The sequence below is a fragment of the Cricetulus griseus genome, chromosome 2, assembly GCF_003668045.3.
Source record: "Cricetulus griseus strain 17A/GY chromosome 2, alternate assembly CriGri-PICRH-1.0, whole genome shotgun sequence".
In the NCBI taxonomy this organism is placed as follows: Eukaryota; Metazoa; Chordata; class Mammalia; order Rodentia; family Cricetidae; genus Cricetulus; species Cricetulus griseus.
In genome coordinates this window covers 278,663,787-278,687,560 of record NC_048595.1, presented here as the reverse complement: position 1 = coordinate 278,687,560, position 23,774 = coordinate 278,663,787, and the positions used below count along the sequence as shown (strand labels likewise).

The 23,774-nt window shown below is 40.3% G+C and overlaps 1 protein-coding gene across 2 annotated transcripts in view; it reads right to left on the bottom strand.

Moving 5' to 3' along the window:
- LOC113834251 (sterile alpha motif domain-containing protein 5) overlaps positions 1 to 23,774 on the bottom strand; it is a 192,294-nt gene that overhangs the window by 138,697 nt on the left and 29,823 nt on the right. Inside the window, exon 2 of one of the 2 annotated variants that reach the window (XM_027402044.2) lies at positions 1,651 to 7,191. The exons of the other annotated variant lie outside the window; for it this stretch is intronic. Coding sequence (XP_027257845.1) covers positions 7,129 to 7,191 — 63 coding nt within the window. The 3' untranslated portion in view covers positions 1,651 to 7,128. Of the gene's footprint in view, positions 1 to 1,650; positions 7,192 to 23,774 lie in introns of those variants that run through there. 2 annotated transcript variants of the gene reach the window in all.

The window sequence follows — 23,774 nt, the reverse complement described above, 5'->3', positions numbered from 1 at the left end:
ATCTGTTTCTCTCTTTCCCAGAGTGTGTTTTGGCTGTTCTGTTCCCTGAATGCTTTCACAGATGGGAGATAGAAGGTGTAAGAGGAAGCAACATAGACAGTCATACTCACCAGGAAAGCCAAGGCTGGAGTTGGGGTTTCTGATTTACAGACTTAGGACAATTTAAAGATTTAGGACAAAATCAAATGTTTGTTCTTCATTCCAAATGGCTATTTTTGTCAATGCTGCTGGGTAGATTGAAGAACTTCCAGAAGGAAGTTGAAGTTAAATTGAGTCAGTGGACAGGGAAGTGAAGGAATGCATTCTGAACACACAGAGTTCACAGTCAGTGCTCATTACTCAACCAAGAAGCAGATGAGATTCCACAGCCATCCTGTTTTTTGGTGCAAGAATGTATTTTAAAGTAGAAGATGCTAGCCAAAAAAAATCCACAATTAAATGAACCTACTCTGTCCTCAGGGGGTGAGTCTAGGAGGAAGCAAGGAATAACTTCTTCATTTAAAATTGTTTAAGATTTCTCTTTTAAATGAACAAAAATTCTCAGTAGGGCACCAGATGGTCTGGAATGAAACTAGGGGCCACTCGTTACCCAGAGTCAGATGAAAGACTTTTGGAAGCTGTCTAATATGATCTGATTTTTACTAATGACATAAACCACCTATTCTCTAAAAGCCTCATATTGGTGAGCTTGGCTGATTGCATATAGCTCCCTATTTTTTTTAAAAAAAAATGTTTCACTGCTGTATTTCAAGACCATGAACTTTTTTAACAATGCTTATGAGATCAAGGAAGATGTGGAGATGAAATATTTGGTTTCATAGTCTGGTCCTGCTCCCTGGAGAGCCTTGAGACTACGTGGACAAGTGCCAAGGCTAAATCATGAACCGGTGGTCTAAGTTCAAACTTAGTGCACTATAGGAAGATAAGTCTTTTTTTTTAAGATGTCATAGCACTCTTTAAGTATATGTACTGGAAGATATATTGGGGAAAAAAGAGTAAGGGGTCTTGGGGAAAACAAAAGCAACTACATCTTCACTTTAAATTTACATTCACTTCACGTGAATGTGAAAAACATCACTAGAAGTTATCAACACATATAGCTGAAAACATCATCACCAGACTTCAAACTAATGATTAAGGACTGTGATAAGCAAGTAAAATGATCATTCCACTTTTCTAAGGTCCTCAAATCCCAAGTCAATTATGTTTGGGTTTGAATTCAATACTCATGGTCTAGTAACCTCTAATGTGTGGCTTATCTACAGTTGAATTACTACAATCCTCCAGTAGATAATGTTCTGTGGCAGCCACAGCAGTTGCACAAGTGCAGAAACTGCTGCAGGAACCCTTCCTACCAATCAACACAACCCACCACTCCTGGTGTGTAAGCCGCTATAACTGCTCAGAATCACATAAAGGGAGGTCACCTTGTTCCATACATAACCTTATGCAAATCCATTCAAGCACATTTGATGGACTCACATGTAGTTTTACATGTAGTGTAGGAGACTTTCTTTACAGTTGGAACTCCATGCTGCCCAACACGCTACTGCATCATAAACAGTAATAGATTACCAATTTAAACAATGCTCAAATTTTGCCTTCATCAGAATGTAAAAGATTACAAAAGAGGCCAAGGTGAAACCGCTGTGAAAGCCGTGACATTTATTGAAGGGAAACATATGTTTGCAAATCACAATGCTGCATACATGACATGGCTCACAACGATGTTCCAATTAGGCTTTTCACAGACTTGCCACATACAGTCCCCACCATTAAAAAACAAGAAACTGAAAGGAGGAAACATTATTTTGTCATTATGCTTACAAATACAAACTATGGTTTTCAATCAGAAAATTTGTGTTTGACCACTAGGAAGGATCCATGTTGACTTCTCAGCTCCATATACAAACCCTTATGTGGGGACAACTTTTCAATGAACGACTTTAATCCCAACTTGTATCTCATAACATTTTCAGTCAACAGGGTAGCAACTTCAGTGAATGGTAGACTGTCTAACATCTGTCTCATTCAACAAGCCACCTTGTTTTTGAGAATCAATACAGTATTTCATGTTTTGTGATAAAAAAAATTTCATCTAATAAAAGGCATTATACAGAATATAATTTATAAAATAGTCTAGTTTAAATGTTTAAAGCTTCACTAGTTGGATATTGACCTAGTGGAAGATATTTGAGGAAAACTGTAAAAAAAAAATAAAAAGAAAGGAAAGAAAGTGGGGGGAAATGTCATACAGTTCTTATTGTAATATTTAACCACTTATATTCCTAAAAGGTATCCTTAGCAATATCCATAAAGTAAGAAGCTTTATTTCTAGAACTTAGACAATTTAAAAAAGAAAATACTTCAATCATTTTTCCAAGCCACCTGCCTTTTTTTCTCCCTTTGCATCTAATAGAAATATATAAACTAGTAATTAGTATTTGTACAAGGAAGTTACTGGATTTTATCTCATTAGAAATTAATAATGTGAAGTTGGAGAAGATTTTAAAATCAAGAACTTAATTCTGTAGACTATCAGATGTAGGATTGTATAATTAAGGATAAGACTCATTATAAGAGTAAAATAAGAAGTAAAATAGAAACCAAAGCCTAACCTGATTTGCTCTGAGAAGCCCAATATTACTTAGTAAAGCATCTATGTGTGCACCCCCATGAGTTTATTCTACACACCAGCTTATCTCATTCAAAAAATTTTCACTTCTTGCCTCTTGGTTGGGGTTAAGACATGGTGGTTGGAGATTGGGTCTTCATCTTTGTGTCTCTGGATCTAATAGTCTGCTCTTACTCCCTTGCATCATTGAAAGTGTAGAATAGTTCATCTGCCTGGACAAGCTAATTCCATAACAACTTAGATATTACTCATATTAGATATGAGTGAAGCATTTCCCCCACATTTGAACTTCTTTAAGCTCTCTTTTTGTTGTTCTTCAATCCCACTTACTAAGGGAACTTTATACAACACTTGGGCTCTAAATGATAAAATATCCAGACATTCTGGTGTCAATTTGGAAGCAAGTGTTTCTGCTCACTGACATGACTGGCTTTCTTTACAGCTTACAAAAGAGCTGGTTGGTTTCTGATCATTCTTTGGCTGGATTCATGGAAGGTGCAGTGTTGAGTGGAAGCCACTTGCACTCAAATGTGCCACACAGTCATGAAACCAGGAATATGCACATATGCCACACCCTCTCCCCCAATTTATATATCTGATGCTGTTAAACAGGAATGCTAACAAAATATTTACATGTGTGCCAATATGACAGTTTCTCCAGACAAGAAAAGTGCTGGTCTTTATGAAATTGATGCCTCTGTGTGTGTGTGTGTGTGTGTGTGTGTGTGTGTGTGTGTGTGTGTGTGTGTGTGTGTGTAGGCAAAGGACAACATTAGATATTGTCCATCAGAAGCCATCTGCCTTCATGTGTGAGAGAGAAAACACAGAGTCTCTCACTGACTTGAACCCATCAAGTATGCCAGGCTATCTCCAGGGATCCAACTATCTCCACCTCCCCAGACTGGATTACAAGTACTTGCCACCATGTTGTCCTTTTTAAATGAGGACTCTGGGGTCTAAGTCAGCCCTGTGCTTAAAAGGGAGGCTCCTTACTGACTGAGCCCTCTCCCTAGCGTATTAAGTCAAATTCTCTTCATTCAGCCACTAATCATTCACTGAACTCCTAGTGTGATAGCTCTTCTGAGCCCAACAAGAAAAAAAGCAAAAGGCCTTATTTAATGAACAGCACCAGGACATGTCAATATATACTTGAATTCTCTGGTTGGTTTTAAGGTAATCTCTTATACATAAGAGGAAATAAAGAAAATAACTGAAATTCACGGAAGGGGTAGAAGAAAGACAGTCAGTGCCTGCTGATGCCATACCTGAGCCAAAAACTGAGAATAGACATAAGCTGTAGAACTCTTAAGCCTCTTATGAGGAGGAGATATTTATTTTTTGCCATTTATATGGGCAAGAGAAAAGCAGCTTTCAGTTTCAGAATTATTTGCAATGATTCCTCAAGCTGCTGCACTAGAGCTTGCGCACCTGGAGTGTCACCACAGGAAAACACTACTGGGATAATTCTAGAATTTGGATCTGAGTCATTTCAGAGAGAAAACTTCTTGCTCACTGTCATCCTGTAGTTCAAATGGCCAAACTTGAGGGATACTTCTCTGGTCTAAGAAACTGTTTGATCCTCTAGATGAGAAAGTGCCACCATGTAGGGCTACAATTTTCTTCTGCGATTTTTGACTTTGTCTTTCCCTTAAATTGTTATTTTCCTTATGGCCAGAAATAGCTCTCTCTCCCTCTCTCCTTTTCTCCCACCCTAATAGTGTGTGTGTGTGTGTGTGTGTGTGTACCCATGTTGAGGCCATAGGTCAGCTTCAGGTGTCCATCTGCAGGAATACCTTGCTTTGGTTTTCTGTTTTGTTTTGACACAGGGTCCTCCATTGGCCCGTGACTCACCAAGTAGGTTAGGATGACCAGCCAGCAAGCTCCAGGGGTCTGCTGCCTAATCCTCCCCAGTGCTGGCTATAGTAAATACCACCACACCTGGCTTTTTATGCTGTAGGTTGTAGGGCTCAAACATTGGTCCTTATACTTGCATAGCACAAACTGACTGAGTTATCTTCATAGTCCCTCCTATTTTATTTTTACTTTTCTGATTTGTTTATTGAGACAGGCTGGCCTTGAACTAGGCCAGCTGCTGGGATTAGAGATGTATGCTGCCATATTTGATGAAGCAACATTTTGCATGAGTAAGATTTCTTCATACACTTCCATATTTTAAGATGAAGAAAATTTTGCTATTCTTCTTTAAACCTCTTGATACTATAAAATAAGACCCTGTAACTTATTACTTAATTTTGGGGAAAATATGAGATGATCAAGATGTGAATCTTACTGTCATGTTTTCACCTTCCACATTCAGATATAAACGAAACCACCAGTGTTGAGATAAAAGAAAAAGACACAATGAGAACCTGACTCTTCCTAAAGATAAGTCTCTACAGACACAATTCAAGGTCAGAATTCCTTTGACATGCTGTCTTGCCTCATCTTGATTTAACACACAGGAGCTAGCAAGCTTCCTTTCACTGATTCTCTTCACAGTTTTATTCTTCTCTCTTTACCTAAGAAGGCTTTCAGACCCACCGGCTATTCTACCATCTTAAATTGTGACTCATAATTTAGGTAGGTTATTGTTAATTTTAAATTCCAATAGTGGCATACAGACAAGATTTAAATTTAGCCAAATAATTGAAGTGGGGCATCATTCAAATGGAAAATAAAACTTGAAAGGGCCTAAGAGCCCTTTATGGTTGCAGAAGGTTTTATTCTTATTGCCTCCAGGGTAAATAATAGTTTTTGGTTTTTTTTTTTTTTTTTTTTTCAGAAATTGGGTCCTTGCTAGCCACAGTTCAACAAATGCATGCAAATGTACATCTGTGAAATAAATCTGTCACAGATGTGGCACCTGGAAATGAGGGCTCAACCAGGAAGCCATTCATTATCACAATAAATCATATCAGTAATCTATGCAGACACCCACACCTCTTCAAAAAAAAAAGTCTAACAGGTATTTTAAAGCCCAGCTTATTTGAAAGGGTGATGAGCGGTCGATTGTCTGTAGCACCTGAGGAACAGCTCACACATGCTCTGAGAAGTTAATTTCCTTACATTTGCATTTAATCTTGAGAAAGGCTTTTGCATGGTGCCTAAATTCATCTCTGAAGGCAGCTCAAGTGTTTCAAATTTTGATTTTAAAAACAGTATTGTGCCATGAAAAGGCCTTTGGAAATCTAATCTCTTCTTAATGGCCTACCTATTACTAGAGACAAGGTGAGTGTCAACCTCTTGCCTTTAAAAGTTTCCTGTTCTTGTCCATAATTACAGTGACAGAAGCATGCATCTTTGATGTACTTTTGAGTAGTGAAGGGGCAGTTCCACAATACAGGACAGCTGAGATGCTGTCTACACTTGCCATCTCCACAATCTTGCTAACAATTGATAAATCTCCCATAGCCATCTCTCATCTAAGTTTGGGCCCCATCATCACTGTTGCATCTTCTTAGCAGAAAATCAAATTAAAAACACCCAAAGGAAATAATGATGAGGAAAAACAAAAACAAAACAAGCCAAAAAAAAAAAAAAAAAAAAACAAAACCCAAACCACCAAAAACCAAAATCCAAAGTCGTGTCATTTTTTTTACTCCCACCCAATTTCTTTCCTCTATCCTCCTCGAGTGTAGGTCCATGGACAAGCCTACTTTTGCCTACTGCCACTGCCCACATCTCTGCCTCAAACTAGTATCAGAAACCTACTAAAGAGAGGGAACTCCGGGAAGGGGTAGGCTGAAAAAGTCTCCAGGCAAGGAAGAATAAAACAGCTGACATGTATTCAATTATCATGTCAGGACATGGTACTCCTAATGTAACAGTCATACCTCCACCAGATAAAATTTCAAAAGTTAGAAAATAATTTCTTCCTTAATCTGTCAGTGATGTGGTTATACTTATGTGTGAAATTACTATGTAAAGCATCTAAAATAAGGGTTCCTTTATCAAACTACTTTATATAGCATTATATGAAATATCATAACTTAATGAAAACAGAGCCCTATGCAAAGTAAAATAGCATGTATATTAAGATATAAAATGAAAGTTACTGCTCTTGAGATAGAAGCTAATTGGAAAATTTTACAATTAATTAGTTATTGTAAGAAACCTACTTTTGTTTAGTATACTAAAGATTAGTAATTACCCAGGAGTCTTTATCCACCCCATCTATTATGATGAAAAATTCAAAGAACAAAGGAGGGAAATTCCAAGAGATGTATCAGACTTCTTCCCGCTTGGAGTGTCCTTTTAAAAACCAAGTTCAATATATTTTCATGGGTGGTAGGTCGCTGCCTTATTACTAACTACAAGTAAGCTATAATTCAGCTCACTAAGTTGATTATTCCAGAGTTTTCCAAGCAAAAATTTAAGCTGATGGGTGTTTCCAGAGTCACCATCCAGTTCCCTTTGAGAAAGAAGGTTCTAAATATGCCCTTTTCCAGTCTTCAGCACCTCATCAGTCCTCCACGGGCTCTCAAATATGATATCTAGCGGTTCTGTGATGACTTCGGCCAATTCATTAAGTACTCTAGGATGCCGGCCATTGGGACCTGTGGATTTGAACATATCTGGGTTACTGAGGTTCTGTTTCACCCATCCTTCCCCTAGTCCATCATGGATGCCTGTTCCTGTCTTCAAGCCAGGTTTGTACTTTTCTGGTTACCATGTAGACTTTTTGAAAAACAGCGTTCAGTGTTTCTGCTTCTTACACATTCATTTTCTCTTTTAAGACAATAAATGGAAAATGCATTATATTCTTCTGAAGCCTTTGGTTCATTTTTAAATGGTCTACTTTTTTCTTTTTCTTATATGGCCTTTGTAAGGAAAGGAAAACGAAAACCTCAAATCTACCTTGTAATACTTTGGATTTCTCAATCACATTGTTCAACACACATATTAGCAACTCTTAATAACAGAGCCTTAGTCGACATTCTGCAGATGCTCCAAATGCTAATGGCTGCCTGTCTCATGTGCAAAGGGAACTTTTGTATTCAACTTGTAACAGTAGACACTAGTGCTAATTCAGAATGCATGTTCCAAAATAAAGACGATTCACAATCATCTTTAATCATTATCATTTGTATGCATAAACAATGAGTTCTTCTCTAAGGCATTTCAGAAGCAAGAGCTGGAGGTAGATGAATAAGGATTTCTGTGAGAACAGTAGCCTAACAGAATGCATTTGCTGTGTGGTCATCGGTGTCCATGGCCTCGGGTTTACATTACATTAATCATCTCCAAGTTCTGACAGGTGTTCACAGTTTTAACCCCTTTATTGTCACACTGACTCCTCTGAAACTGAAAGACAGTCACAGATGAAAGTTTTTTTCCCCATCCATCACACTCTGCCATGTGCTGAGTGTTCCCTGACAGGCCCAGGATGGACAAAGGAGAGGAAGAAAGGAGAGGTTAAAGGGACAAAGAAACCTGAGACTTGTCCCTGGATTTTGGATTTCTTGGATCCAACTGTTTGGTTTGACATTTTTGTTTCCAGTTTGTTGTTTATTAGAAAAGGGTTCTTTTGGGGAAGGTTGTATATGTTTGTTTTCCTAGTCTATCTCACTCCACCCTTACACTGAAGTTTATTCTTTGAAACTTAGCAATGCCCCCCAAATGCAACTTATATTGCAGATTCCATGAAGACTTCTTTAAAGAACAATTCCACATATCTAAGATTTTTCTCAGAACATGGCATTCTTGCCCTTGATCTTGCAATGGCCACCTGCTGACTGCCACATGGAGCTAACATGTCATTATCTGTTTGTCTGGGAGACACCATCAGGCAACTAAAGCTGGTAGGAAGTATTACTGACCAAGCTTAATCATTCCTCTTTCCAAACAGAAAACTATTTGTAGTCCTCTGGCTTGGTATTTGGCTCCAACTCTAAGAAAATCTTACTAGTAACTAATATATTCAAAAAGTCACCTTTTAAAAATCTAGCTTAATTCAATACCTCTATTAAAATCTCTTCCTGTTACAATCTGTGGTAGAATAATCTTTAATCTGTTTTGGCAAGCAAAGTCATTGGGATGTTCTAGAGGTGGGTAGGGGAGTGAGGTGATGCCCTAGAGAGGGGAGATCATTGAAACCCAAGTAAGGTGAAGTTTTTTTTACATTTTGTAATTCTGTAGTAAACAAATCAGTGACAGAATATTAACAACAACATTTACATTTACTGTGTGTCACAGATAACTAACTTTTATCTAGAAAAAGAGCAGGTATCAGAAAGAGGCCCAAGTCAGGATGTTAGCAGTCAACTAGGAAAAGACAGACATGGATGAAAAAGAAAAGGTCTCATATACACCAGTCCCAGAGGAGACAGAACTCTGAATGACAGCTAAATGGCCTTCATGGCCTCACATGTTCCAGGAACATATGAAGACAGCAAATGCCTTTGGACGGGCTATCATCTTGCAAGTATTGACAGTCTCCACATTAAATTTATTTGGAGACTGGGAGGGAGAATGAAGTCATTTCACAAATCTAACCACAAGCCAATAGCCTCTGAAATCTCTCTTGCCTTTGGTTGCACAAAAGCAAAGCAAAGGCATTCAACAAGCTGAGTCTTGCAATTTGCTATTTTTCCTTCCCGAGGGAAGAGGGTAGGAGGCTGACAAACAGGATTTCCAAAGTTGGGTCATGGAGAGTCTCAAATTGGGAGAGCAGCCACAGAGAGCAGCAATTAGAAGAGCCCCTGTTGCATCATGACATGGGAAATGTTAATATTTTCCCTGTTAGCAATGCTCTCGGGGCTGTGATGGCTGATACACGTTGTGACATCCCACAGCCTAGTCCTCCCAGGTCCCACTCAAATGAGATTAAAAATGAACAGACTCAGAATCCTAACTAGATAAGCAAGCAATGAAGACCTTAGAGGCCTTGCCTTTTTTTTTCTTCCCCATTGCTCATTTTCCCTCTAAATTATCTGGCATTCTCCTACAAAGACAAATGGGTCTCTGTTTTCATTCCACCAAGGAAAGTATCAATATGTTTGATCTTTTATCGATATATATCAATATAATATCATATAAGTCATAGTCATTTGTGTCTTTTTCCTTGATTAGCAAGCAAGTCTGGCTTAACAATCATGAAAGTGAGACGAAGATATGTCTCCATGGTAGAGTGCTCACCTAACATTTATGAATGTTCAATTCAATTCTCCGTACAAGAAGAGTAGGGGAGGAGAAATGAATAGAAGAATCATGAAAGTCATCTTGTATCAGGTGTGTTCTAAAACTTCTTCAAATCTAACCTTAAGGAAGAATGAATACTCCATTATTTTCCAGCCTTAATACTGTTAGAGTTTCCTTGTTTTTAAAGAACAGATGTGTTAAAGGATTAAAAGAAGAATGGTTGTACCCTCAGCATTGCATAAAGCCAAGTGGCATACACCTGTATTCCCAGCACTCAAAATTGGACACAGGATAATCAGAAGTCCAAGGTGAGTTTGAGATCAGCCTGACTATGAGAGAGAGAGAGAGAGAGAGAGAGAGAGAGAGAGAGAGAGAGAGAGAATATTAAATTTCCTCCTTGATGTAGTAGCACATATCCATAACCCCAGTACTTGTAAAGTAGAAGCAGACTGACCTCTGGAAGAAAAGAGACCAGCCTGGTCTACATAGAAAGTTCTAGACTAACCAGGATAGCAAAGTGAGCCCTGCCTTAAAAGAATAAAATAAATTTTAAAATAATCATAACATTTTAAGAAGCAGGGCAGCAACAAAAATAGACAGGTAGACAAATGGAATCAAGTTGAAAACCCTGATACTAACTCACACACCTAAGAACAACTGGTTTTTGACAAAGAAGCTAAATGTATACAATGGAATAAAGAAAACATCTTCAACAAATGGTGCTGGCATAACTGGATGCTAGCATGTAGAAGACTGCAGATAGATCCATGTCTATCACCATGCACAAAACTTAAGTCCAAATGGATCAAAGACCTTAACATAAATCTAGCCACACTGAACCTATTAGAAAACAAAATAGGAAATGCTCTTGAATTAATCGGTACAGGAGAACACTTCCTAAACATTACACCAGTAGCACAGACATTGAGATCAACAATTGATAAATGGGATCTCCTGAAACTGAGACGCTTCTGTAAGGCAAAAGACACAGTTGACAAGACAAAATGGCAACCCACAGAATGGGAAAAGATATTCACCAACCCCACATCTGACAGAGCGCTGATCTCCAAAATTTACAAAGAATTCAAGAAGCTAGTCTCCACAACACCAAACAATCCAATTAAAGGGTACAGAACTAAATAGATAATTCTCAATAGAGGAATCTAAAATGGCTGAAAGACACATAAAGTGTAGGGGAGGAGAAATGAATAGAAGAATCATGAAAGTCATCTTGTATCAGGTGTGTTCTAAAACTTCTTCAAATCTAACCTTAAGGAAGAATGAATACTCCATTATTTTCCAGCCTTAATACTGTTAGAGTTTCCTTGTTTTTAAAGAACAGATGTGTTAAAGGATTAAAAGAAGAAGGAAAGTGTTCAACATCCTTAGCCATCAGGAAAATGCAAATCAAAACAACTCTGAGATACCATCTTACTCCTATCAGAATGACTAAAATCAAAAGCACCAATGACAGTTTATGCTGGAGAGGATGTGGAGAAAGGGGAACATTCCTCCACTGCTGGTGGGAGTGCCAACTTGTACAGCCACTTTGGAAATCAGTATGGCGACTCCTCAGGAAAATGGGAATCAGTCTACCACAAGATTCAGCAATTCCACTCTTGGGCATATACCCAAAAGAAGCACATTCATATAACAAGGACATCTGTTCAACGATGTTCATAGCAGCATTATTTGTAATAGCCAGAAGCTGGAAGCATCCTAGATGCCCCTCAACTGAAGAATGGATAGAGAAAATGTGGTACATTTACACAATGAAGTACTACTCAGCAGAAAAAAACAATGGAATCTTGAAATTCGTAGGCAAATGGATGGAACTAGAAGAAACCATTCTGAGCTAGGTAACCCAATCACAAAAAGACAAACAGGGTATGTACTTACTCATATATGGATTTTAGACATAGAGCAAAAGATTACCAGCCCACAATCCACACCAACAGAGAAGCTAGGTAACAAGGAGGACTCTAAGAGAGACCTTCATGGTCCCCTGGAGAAGGAGAAAGGGACAAACAAGGTCTCCTGAGCAAATTGGGAGCATGGGGGAGGGGAGATGGAGCTAGGAGTATGAGAAGGGGAGGGGTGAGGAGCATGTGAGGGAGCAGAAAATTTGAGTTGGGAGAAAAATAGAAGAAAACAAGAATGGAGATACCATAAAAGAGGGAGACATTTTAGGTTTAAAGAGAAGTCAGGCACTAGGGAAAGGTCTGGAGATCTAAAAAGATGACACCAATTAACAACCTAAGCAACAGAGGAGCGGCTACCTTAAATGCCCTCCCCTGATAATGAGATTGATGACTGACTTATATGCCATCCTATAGCCTTCATCCAGCAGCTGGGGGAAGTAGAAGCAGACACCCACAGCTAATCACTGAACTGAACTGGAATCCAGTTGCAGAGAAGAATGAGTGATGAGCAAAGGGGTCCAGACCAGGCTGGTGAAACCCACAGAAACAGTTGACTTGAACAATGGGGAGCTCTTGGTCCCCAGTCTGATATCTGGGAAACCAGCACAGGACTGATCCAGAACTTGGAACTTGGGTGTCAGTGAGGAGACCTCAGAAATCCATGGGGCCTCCTGTAGTAGATCAGTACTTATCCCTAGCATAGGTGTGGACGTTGAGAGCCCATTCCACATAAAGGGATACTCTCTGAGCCAAGACACATGGGGGTGGGGGTTAGGCCCTATTCCAAAAGATGTGACAGACTCTGAAGACCCCCTATATAAGGCGTCACACTCCCTGGGGAGCAGAAAGGGTATGTGATAGGTAGGGTTTTAGTTGTGGGGGGATGGTATGAGGGGAAGTGGTAGGAGAAGATGGGATGCAGAGGGAACTAGGATTGACATGTGAAACAATCTTGTTTCTAATTCAAATTTAAAAATGAAAAAAAGAAGAAGAAGAAGAAGAAGAAGAAGAAGAAGAAGAAGAAGAAGAAGAAGGCCAGCAGCTTCTTTACAGCCTTTTAAATTATCATCTGTAAATCAGTAGGCCAGCACTGCTGAAGGCTTACATCCTGGGTGGGTCCATTTAGCTTCTTTCCTCAGTCTTCATTTGAGACCCCAGGCCTAGTTCTTGAACTACACTGGTTCTTCCTCCCTCATATCTGTTCTAGGTTTGGGTGGGGCCTCCTTTTTCAAGGATCTGGCAGTTCTTGCGTCAGCATTTCTACCAGTGCTATAACAGTAATCTGAGAAACAGAGAGCATGCTCAGGTTGGTGGGGAGGGGGTTGGCATGACACAAGGTGAGGGACTGGGACTGAGACTGGAAAATGGACTGGGGATGATGACAAAAACCACAGCTCAACACACAAAGAAACCATTACCTTGTGCTTAAAAAAATCAAGGTTTCTGAGATCTTAATTTTTTCGGTTTGATTATTCTGATTTTAAGTCAATTTCAAGTCTGTTCCTCTTTGGAGCTTGTGGTTCTTCCCCTAATTACAGGCAACCAGCTCCCTGTGCAAGCTAACCCATCCTGAGATGTTCGTCTCTACTTTGATAGTACTCCAAAGAACAACCATGGATGCAAATCCAATAGTCACACATGCTCCATATTTAGTTACTCAAATTAAAAAAAAAGTGGTCTTCCAGAACAAATTAATTATCTTTCCATGCATGGAGGGAGGGGGAGCTGTCTCTCAGAAAAAAAAAAAAATTAAGGATACTTACTATCTTCTAGATAATAAAAGACAACAATATCCAGTTGAAATTCTAGATGGTTGGTGATAGTTTCCGTTTTTTATCTTCATGACATACTAATATATATATATATATATATATATATATATATATTGTTATTATTGAATTGAGAAAGGTCCAGCTTTCCTTAGAGAGGAATCAAGTACAGCCTGGTTTTAACTGTGAAGCTCTGAGTACAAAACCTACACTTCAGGCCTCCATCTTTCTCCCCTGGGAATGCTGTCCCAGTTTGTTTGTACACTGTTATAATCACTAGGACCATCTATGTCATAATTCTTACATAGAATTTCTCATCAAAATAATCTTCTGTTGCAGAATTTTACTCTAGAAAGTCAGATGGGACCCTACATTGATCTGGATGGTCATTTTTAGTTCTTCCCTTCGGTATTCTGCTTGGGAATGCTCAGGCTGGCCTCTGGTTCAAACAGGAAAGATGTGATGTGATGTTGTACAGAGAACTGCTATATAAAACACCTTCACCTGCCTTCTATACTGGGCAAGTCTTACAGAGCAGATTTCGTCAAAAAAAGTATCAATTTTTTTCCTTTAGAAAAAAATGCCCTCAGTCAAATGATGAAGAGATCCTGATGATTATCCGATCTGTCTCCATCCTTGTGTGCTGGGGGGTGACTTAAATGCTTCCTTTCTGGAACAAATTAAACGGATTAGAAGGAACTGCCTCTCCATCCCTCCCGTGGTCACAGCATTTCTAGTCTTCACTCCCCTACTTATCTACAGCTTTTCAGCAAATGCCAGCTAGACTAGAGAGGCTGCCTGGGAATTTTCCTACCCACTTATTATTCACAAAACTCTCAGAAACACACTCAGAAGTTAAAAAGCAAAAACATCTTTGTCTATGCTATCCTCGGGGCATTAACTGATGTTATAATTTTTTCCAACTGAATAGTTATGTAAATTCCCAACTTTTTCAAAAGCTTAAGAAGCTGCGTTGCAGCCCTCAGCCCTGAGCATTCAGAGTGAAATGACTTCCTGCACACAGAACAACCTGCAGGACTGTGGTCAGCCAGGGACCACCAGTACTGCAGGAGCTCCTGGAGGCCTGGAGTCAGAGCCTCATTTATCTCCTCCATCAGTAACAAAGGCTCAGGAATTTAACTGCGGGGGATTCTGCATCAAGCTTTCTGTTGTTTTGTAATAATTAACAGCCAGTCAGAACAGGAACCTGGGGTTAGGTCATCTCTCTCTTCAGAATTGTAATATTATGGCTGAGGAAGTGAACTGGTAGGGACTTCAAAACAGACAAGGAGCTCTGTTCCAGACTGAGTGAAGGGGTTCCACAGAATCAACACAGGCAATGGAGGGCCATAAGGACAGCTGAGGTCAAGAGTGATAATCAGGGGAGAGGTAGTCATAGAGGGACCATGGTTCAGGAAAACTCAGAGACAAATGACCAGAAAGGCTCAGAAACCAGCACAAGTGAGGTCAGGGGAATGGCAGCTCATGAGCAAGATACTAGTTCCTTCAGCAGTGACAAGCCAAGGCTGGCTGCAGGATGAGCAGTGAGAAGATACTTCTCTAAGGAGAAGGTACCAGACTGAAGTCTATCCAGTCCACTTCCAATGGGAAACTGATCTGTTGCAAGAAATCAGGTCAGATGGACGACAGAATTTCTCTCTGTACTGCAATTCAAGAACTCCAAACATCATCATCCAAAATGTGATTAAAACCCAGGCCCATGTATCCAACACAGAAGACTGGAAATCCCAGGAAGTGTGCGGTTTTGAGTGCTTGGTCCTCTAGGGCAGTTCTTTGAAACACACTCCTTAGATGAAAGGCTGTTGGTGACATTGATCTCTACTCAGTGTTCTGGGCCACTCAAGTAGGATACGGTTACTCCTCTTTCCCTGTCCCTGTCTCATTTCCCTATTTGTAGTAACATCATCTTTTACTACTAATCAACAATCTTTGATATCCATTTACTTTTACTCCCCTGCTCACTAAAAAATTTGCATTACAGTGGGTATCTAATGCATGCTTTGGTGATTACTACCCACTGTCCCATGGTAGTAAACACAGTGTTACTATTTACTGAGAGGAACCTTTTTATGGCAAACACCATATTGAGAATGTGTGCTTACACTGAATCTCTCCTCACCCCACACCAACTTGATAGTGAGCCAGAACCCAATTAATAAATAATGGAAGAGCTAGGACTTTGAAATGCAGATGAGAGTTACTCTGGGAAAATGCATAATCTAGGGCAGAACAGTTCTGCCCTTTGGCAAGTTCCATCTTATCATATTGCATCTATTCAGGGCAGTCAAGTTTGATTTGCAACCTGTAGTAGCTGACAAGTAGCCCAAGGATGCTAAGAATGGAACCTCAGTGGAAAACTGTTTTCAGTTGGCTTTGTCACAGGTCTGAGTTAAAATCACAGGGGATTTCAGGTGGGCTCTAAACACAATGCCCGGTGTCCTCAGATGAAGATGAGATGAAGCAGAGTCATACTAAGAAGGAAACCACCTGAAGGGGAAGAGCAGAGACATGAGTGAACCATCATAAACTCAGAGAATGCTGAGTCACCAGAGGGTCCAAAGGACAAGGAAGCATCCAGTCCTCCTGGCACCAGAATCTTTTACTTCATGCCTCCAGAAGCTAGATGGAAAAGTTCTCTGTTGTTTTAAGTCACACAGCTGGTGATATCCTTAAGGTATCAAACAGAACACTCTCTTGCCAACACACATAATTCATCGAATGCTCTTAGGGATAGTTTTAATTGCTTTGTTGTATTTAGAAAGTATATGCAAATGTAATTTTTAGTGAAAGGAATTTTATTGCCACACAGAACATTCAATGTGTTTTGTTTTGTTTTGGTTTGGTTTGTTTTGTTTTGTTTTGGTTTGGTTTGGTTTGGTTTTTCGAGACTCTCTTTGTAGCTTTGGCATCTATCCTGGCACTCGCTCTGGAGACCAGGCTGGCCTCAAACTCACAGAGATCCGCCTACCTCTGCCTCCCGAGTGCTGGGATTAAAGGCGTGTACCACCAATGCCCGACTTGAACACTCAATGTTATGCAAAATGTTTATTTAGATATTGTATAAAATGCCTACTTTGATTTTTTACATCGCTAATTATATACATGGAAAAGTTTGGCCTCTTCCTATTCTATGTATGACATAGATTGCTTGGATTATGTAAGACATGATTTATTTATAAAAATACATTAGAGACTATAGTATATTTCCTTATGTATATACTATATATAATACATACTTATAAATACATACATCCACTAATAGAACTGAGTAAGGAAAAAGAAACACTAAGAAACTAAGAGAAAGTTTTCCAAATTTCTATTTTCCTCTTAAATGTACTATTCAACATTAACACTAATTATTATCTGTTGTCTTTCTTAAAATACTGGGTTCAAGGGCTAGAGTAGACTCAACGATTAAGAAGCTCTAGCTGTCTTGTTGAAGACCTACATTCAGTTCCCTATATCCACATGGCAGCTCACAACTGCCTGTAACTCCAGCTCCAGGGATTCCGATCCCCTCTTCAGGACTCTGTAGATAACTGCACATTCATGCTTACACACACACACACACACACACACACACACACACACACACACACACTTGGACACCTTGAATACTCGTGGCTTGCCCCACAGCAGATCTCTCTTGAGGGAAAATGCTGCTACATAGAGAAGCACATTCAGTCAACAGAGCAATAGACAACATCATGTCTGGCATGGAAAAAGGGTTATCACATTTCCAGTGGCCACTGAGGGGGCTATGTACTTCCATTTTGTCACACAGAATTCAGAATGGGGGGGAAGTATACAAAGACTGAGGTAAAATGAACTAGTTCTATTGCTTCATCAAGGTTGTTGTGATGGAGAAAGGCTCCTTTGGGTTTGTGGCAATGTCGGGGGCAGGGGTAAAGTGCAGAGACAGCATAAATGTGTCAGCATTTGTGCCCACCATTGCTTTTCTGACAGTTCACATATCTACACAGTGAAAACGCAGATAATGGCATGGCATTCTTGTGATATTATCTCTCAAAGTCCCCTGGAGGGTACCCTCAGGGGTCTTCAAACTATACTTTGAGATCCACAGTGCTACCTTCACTTCTAGACACCACAGACCAGAGAGATCACAAAATCATCAAGTCTCAGACCAAGTCTTCAGTCTGGGATATATTATACTTTGCCAGTTCACATGACAACACCTTCCAAACAATCACTTCGCATTTACCCTTCTGGCCTCCCATCTGGCTTGGTCCCACAGACTTGGGACCTTCCTGTCTTACAGAAGAGATGCCCTTTCCTGTCTGGTGAGAGGATTTGCAAAGATGGCTGGTCTGCTCACAAATGCATGCTTCTCTTGGGGGCTTAGCTTGCCAGCCTTGAAAATAGCAAGAGCTTTTGAAGTGACTCGGGCATTTCTGAACACATGTGGCCTGCTTTATCAAAATTACCCATGCTCTCTTAGCATCTAGACTCAGTCCCCAAATACTGAAGCGTGGCCTCCTCTGCTGGGCTTTGACCTCACCTGCCAAATTGAAATGGGCAGGGAAGCAAGACAAGTGTCATAATCCTCTTTAGCAATTCCATCCAGGGCATATTTGCATGTTTAGTGGCAGCCTGAAGGAAGGGTTCAGGGGAGTTATATTATTTTCCATGGCTGGCTTTGTCTCTGATTTTGGCAGGGGAAAATGGGACCCCCTCCCCCTTTCAGACAATAGCATGCTCTTGTGGACAAGCAACTCAGGCCTTTAAAAGAGCAGCATATACAAAGCCAAGAGGCTAACGCTCAAGAGGCTGACCTCACTTAAACAGACTTTGAGGAGTTGTGAACAGGTTACGTGCAGCAGCCAGACATGCAAAACAGGTCGCCTTTCACCATACCCTGGCATTGGCAACTAGGCACACTTGCTGTAGGGCAGTGCAGGTGCCCAGGAGAAGATGTTGGAGCAGAGTGTGAAACAGGCAGCTTCTCAGTGCCTGCTGTGGGGATGTGAGTGGTAGTGTACGTGTGGATATGAAGTGAAGTGAATGCCTTTGTGGAAACAGGATGGTTAGAAGGGGGGCAGAGTGGTCTTAAATGGCCAGTCAGCCTAGAGATATCTCTGGAACTTTCTTATTCTTCCTTCAAGGGCAGCTGTGAAAACCTCTGGCGGGAGTAGCACAAGGCTGGATTCAACCCCAAGCCTGTCACTTCCTAGATGAATGTCTGTGTCCATCCAACCTCACCACTGCTTCAGCTCACTCTCTGTCAAATATGAAGTCCACTGTGTCCTACATCTCTGAAGACTGTGGCAAGCAATACCTGCCATCATGGAAGCATCCACACTCTACAGAGACATGAAATTATACATTTTTGTTCAGTCACCGAGGAATGTAAACTCACCCCTAAGGAGGCATAGATTGTCAGGCATGTCTTCCGAACAAAACCATAATGGGTGTTCAGTAGTACTATTGAGTTAGTCACCCACAATGTTATTAAAATAGATCGTGAGTAATGTGTATGCTGTAAGCACTGTTTAGCCATTAACTTTTAAAAATTTCATTTAGCTTTGTGAAGCATGCCCTATAGAACATAACTGCCACAGATGTAGTCCTCAGCTTGTTGAAGCAGAAAGATCTCTTTAATTGTTTGAAAAACAGACTTTCCCTGCAGGTACATGTGTGCATGCACAGGCACAAATACACACATTATAACATTATATGTTTGTTTCTTTCTTACTGACTTTTTATTGAGAAAAATGTTGCTTTAACAGTGACGCAGAATTCAAGAACTTCAAATACATTTACATAAAGCATGCCATTCATGGAGTGTGTTGGTGCAAAAGAGGTTTGAGATCTCTTGCATTAATTCAAGGCTCTGCTGCCTTTAGATTGGGAACCCTTTCCCAGTGCAATGGAATCACTGGGTTTTTTAATTGACAAACGGGCTAAATGAGCAAAAGCCACATTCCAGAGTTTTAACTTCAAATGTGATATGAGTTTAGTCTCTCTATGCCTGTGCTGTATAACAGGCAAAGAGAGGCTGCAGCAATATTTGAAGAAGCTAGAATTTTTTTCTCTTAACTCAGAGCTGCTGGTTTGCTCCCACCCCTTCTTCCACAGTCGGGTCTTGAAATACCATTGTTCGCTGCTTCACTAATCCTCCCCACTGCTGCAAAGACATTAAACAGACACACAGATAATCCCTGATAGTGTCTTCAGAAACTGAGATGCCAGAGACGAAATAGAGAGTACTTGCATTTCCTGTAACTAATAGCAGAGCCATGGAAACATCCCTAAGCAAAAACCCAGCCCAGTGGGTTGGATATTTTTCAGAACATTTACAGTATGATAAAAGGATTTTATAATCCCCCTTGTCTGTGTGACACAGGACACAATCCCAAGCACTGGCTTTTGTCCATCAGAAATGCATGCTCCAGCTTGGGGGGGTGGGGAGGATGGGTGCGCACACACCCCCTCCCCCCACACAAACCTGATGTGATCACATGTATTAATGCTTTACTTCTCTATTTCTCATTCCTGTTGAAACTAAATATAAAGTAACCTTTCACATTAAAGACACTTTTTATTTTCAGGATAATGTGCGAAATCATGCTACTTAACACTATATTACATTCACAATCATGCAAGTTAAATAAAGACACCTTGCAGGTTTCTTAATATAGACCTGGCTAAGATTAGTTATGCATCTGCCACCTTCACATTCAGATTTGGGGGACAGAAAAAAAAAGCCATAGTTAGAAATCACACGTTCACAGCAAGTGCTTAGGATTTCATGGTTCATTTAAGAGCATCACAATCAAGAATTTAATTATGTCAAAAAGGTAACAGTGTCTTCCCAACGGTTAAGATTATATCCCTCTTTATGCCTCTCCCCTACACCACAAAATGTACCAATTCCTTTAGCCTCCACAAACCTGGCTTTTGATATATGACATTCAGAGTTTGACTGGGTGATTTGAAGATACCCTCTGTCCTGCTGTGTTGTGATTTTGAGAGTTGCAAGGACAGACTGAAGAGGAAGCAGAGGAGTGACAGGGCCAAGGAACTATTGGAATACACTCAACTCAATTCCCAAACAAGACAGCATTTGCTGTGGACCCAAGAAAACTGTCCTACAAAGCACTGATAGTGTACTGGCAACTCAGAGCTGAAGAGCAACTGAATATTTTAAGCTAACTGTGCTGCCAACACCCCCCATTGAGCTTAAACACTTCAGTTTTTTCTATCAATATTCTGTTCAAAAATCCAGTCTCAAAATCTGTAGATATGGGATGGGGATGTAGCTCAGTTGGTACAATTCTTGTCTAGAATGCATTAAATATGCATAAACCAACACTGCATAAAACTGGACACAGTGTCATACACTGTAATACAAATGTGTGGGAAGTAAAAGAAGGAGAACCCAAAGATCAAAATTATTCTAGGCTACACAACATGTTCAAGGCCTTGCTGCATCATAGAAAGCCAGCCAGAAAACATTGACTCCATCCAGTTAAGACTGATGTCCTATGCTATGAGTATACATTAAGAACTAATTTCCTCATGAAGGTAGATTAGCTATGTGCCTGGGGCTGGGGACCAATGCATCTAGTAAAAATACCTTCTAATGTGACTAACAGAGTAACTATATTTTGAAGTTACTCCAAATATACAGTATAATCACTTACACAGCAGAGTTATGTAAATAATTCACCATGGTGGTAGATAATGATTTGACAGGTTCAGCTGAAGACTAACAGGTGATGAGTCTTATTCATCCAGGAAGCAAAGCCTGAGACAAAGGTTCCCAGGCAGGAGTTTATTTAGGAATATAATTCCTAATCACAGGAGGAAGGACAAAAGAAAAAATGGAAAGTCAATATAGGACACACAAAGGAATTATCCACTGTGCACAATTACATACTGCTTTCTCAGGAGCCTTAGGAAACAGGTCTCAGAATCTTGCACGAAGAAAGCAAAGAGGGAAACATTTCTCCATCAGCTCCCATTACCCACCTGTACTTCCTGTTTATCCATGTGAGTGCTTAGTCAGCTCCAGGAGGGAGTGCATGACAGAGTGAGAGAGGATGCTGGAGCTAAAGCATCAAGCAAGCACAACCAATGAGCTGTCAACTTGTACCTAGGTGATGCCAGCTGAAGCCTGTGTGGAATCGCTTGCTCAGCAGTGGCTAGAATAAGACTTAAGGCCAAGGTCTTCTGAAGCAATGCATACAAGAGCCAGGCCATCTGTATCAGTCACTATGGTCCAATTATGCTGCAGTAACAAATGACCCAGCCATTTCAATAGTTTCCAACAACGGCTTATTTCTCACTCATATTATTTCTCACCAGTCTACTAGGGGTCAGCTATAGTTCCATGCCATTTTCTTTGCTGAGGTACAGAGTTGACAAAACCATCTCTATCAGGAATACTATATGCACTGAGACTAAGGGAAAGGATTTAAATTATGAGGGTTTCACAGGTTTGCAAAGATGCTGCTCAAAATAAACACACATTAGTCCTCCTGAGTTTTCCTTGTCATAGTTTACAGGGCAAGGACACTTAATACCCCCTCCGAGGAGAGGCAGTGCAGGAGAGGTTATTAAGAGTGCACTGATAGAATACACCACAATATAGACTGGAGAGGTGGCCCGTGAGTTAACAGCTTGATTGGCAAGCATGAAGACCCAAGCTTGGATCCCCAGCATCCACTTGAAAAGCTGGGCATGTGGAGCTTGTCTGTAAACCCAGTGTTGGAGGACACAGACAGGCAGATCGTGGAGGCTCACTGGCAGCCCATCCAGCTGAAATACCAAACACAAGGTTCAATGAGAGGCCCTAATTCAAAAAATAAGATGGAGCAAAAATAGAGGAGGATTCTGAAGTAGACCTCTGGACTTGTGTAGGCAAGCATGCACTCACATGTGCATTCAAACACACATGCACACACACACACACACACACACACACACACACACACACACACACACACACACACACACACACACACGGCCGGATGTGCCACACATGTGGAGGGAAAAGGCAGAAGACAGGAAAACGATTTACTCTGAACTCCCTGTGCAAGGCTGTTTGTAATACCATGTTTTCTTTGAGCACATGGCTCAATGAAATGTTTTAATTTAGAAATTAAACAATTTCTAAAGCCCACATGTTTTAGAAATATTAACTACCAATAAAAGAAAACAGAGCAGCTCCAGTAGAAGTTAGTTCCCAAGGAGAAAATAAGGCCTGGGCACACCTTTGAAGGGTACCTGATCTCATTGAAATTCCACATGTGAATTTACCCATGTCATAGCTGCTCCATTGGCCTCAGTTCTTAGAAATCACCAATGAAGTGGCATTTAAGCAAGATAAAAACAGAACTCACATGGGAACTGGATCTCTGTATTCCCTTCCAGGGTAAGGGTGGTAGCAGACATCATGCTTATCATTTTATAGTCTAGTTTAAATGTAGACAACAAGCAATTAGACATGTTGGTAACTGAGATAACTTCAAACTCTGTCATGCTGTGTAAAAAACAGTAAGGAAGTGATGATATCTCTGAGGAGGCAGCATATGAGAAAATCATTAAACCGCACATGTAAAATCAAAGCATGGCTTTTAATAACGGTTAGGAACATTATGCTCCACTCTAGGGAGTATCGCTTGCTCCATTGTGATGTCACCATTTGCATTCTCTTTACTCCCCATTCCTTGTCAAATCAATCTCTTAATTTCATATACATATATACATATTTAATGCATATATATTTATATTACTCATTAGGTGAAATTTTGTCAATATTGTGATTTCAAAGCTATACAAATTATTTTATGTGGCCATTATCTGTTTCTTGTTTTGAGTTTTGTTGGGGGTGTGGGTATGTTTGTTTGCTTGGTTTGGGAACTTTTGTTTGGTTGACTTAGGCTGGGTTAGGTTTTGGTTTTTCCTCAGACCAAAAAGAATTCATCCTTTCTCCTGATTAATTCCAGAAGCCTTCCAACTAATTTTTGTAAAAAAATGTCCTTCTCAATCTGTTCTTGGACAGACACCCAAGCTTCCACTGAGCAATATTGCCCTTCCTACATTGTCCTGGAGACATCCGTGGTGGATAGAGTTCTCAGACTGACAGTGAGATTCTGACTCTCGGTGAGCCTGTCCTTCCTGAGTCAGTGTAAGGGGCACTTGTGACCACATGATGAGGTCTATACCCAGGAGGTAGCTACAATGTACCACAACAGGAAAATCACTAGGGCTAGCCTCATATAATACTGTTAACCCTTTAAAGCACCATGATCTTCTCACTGG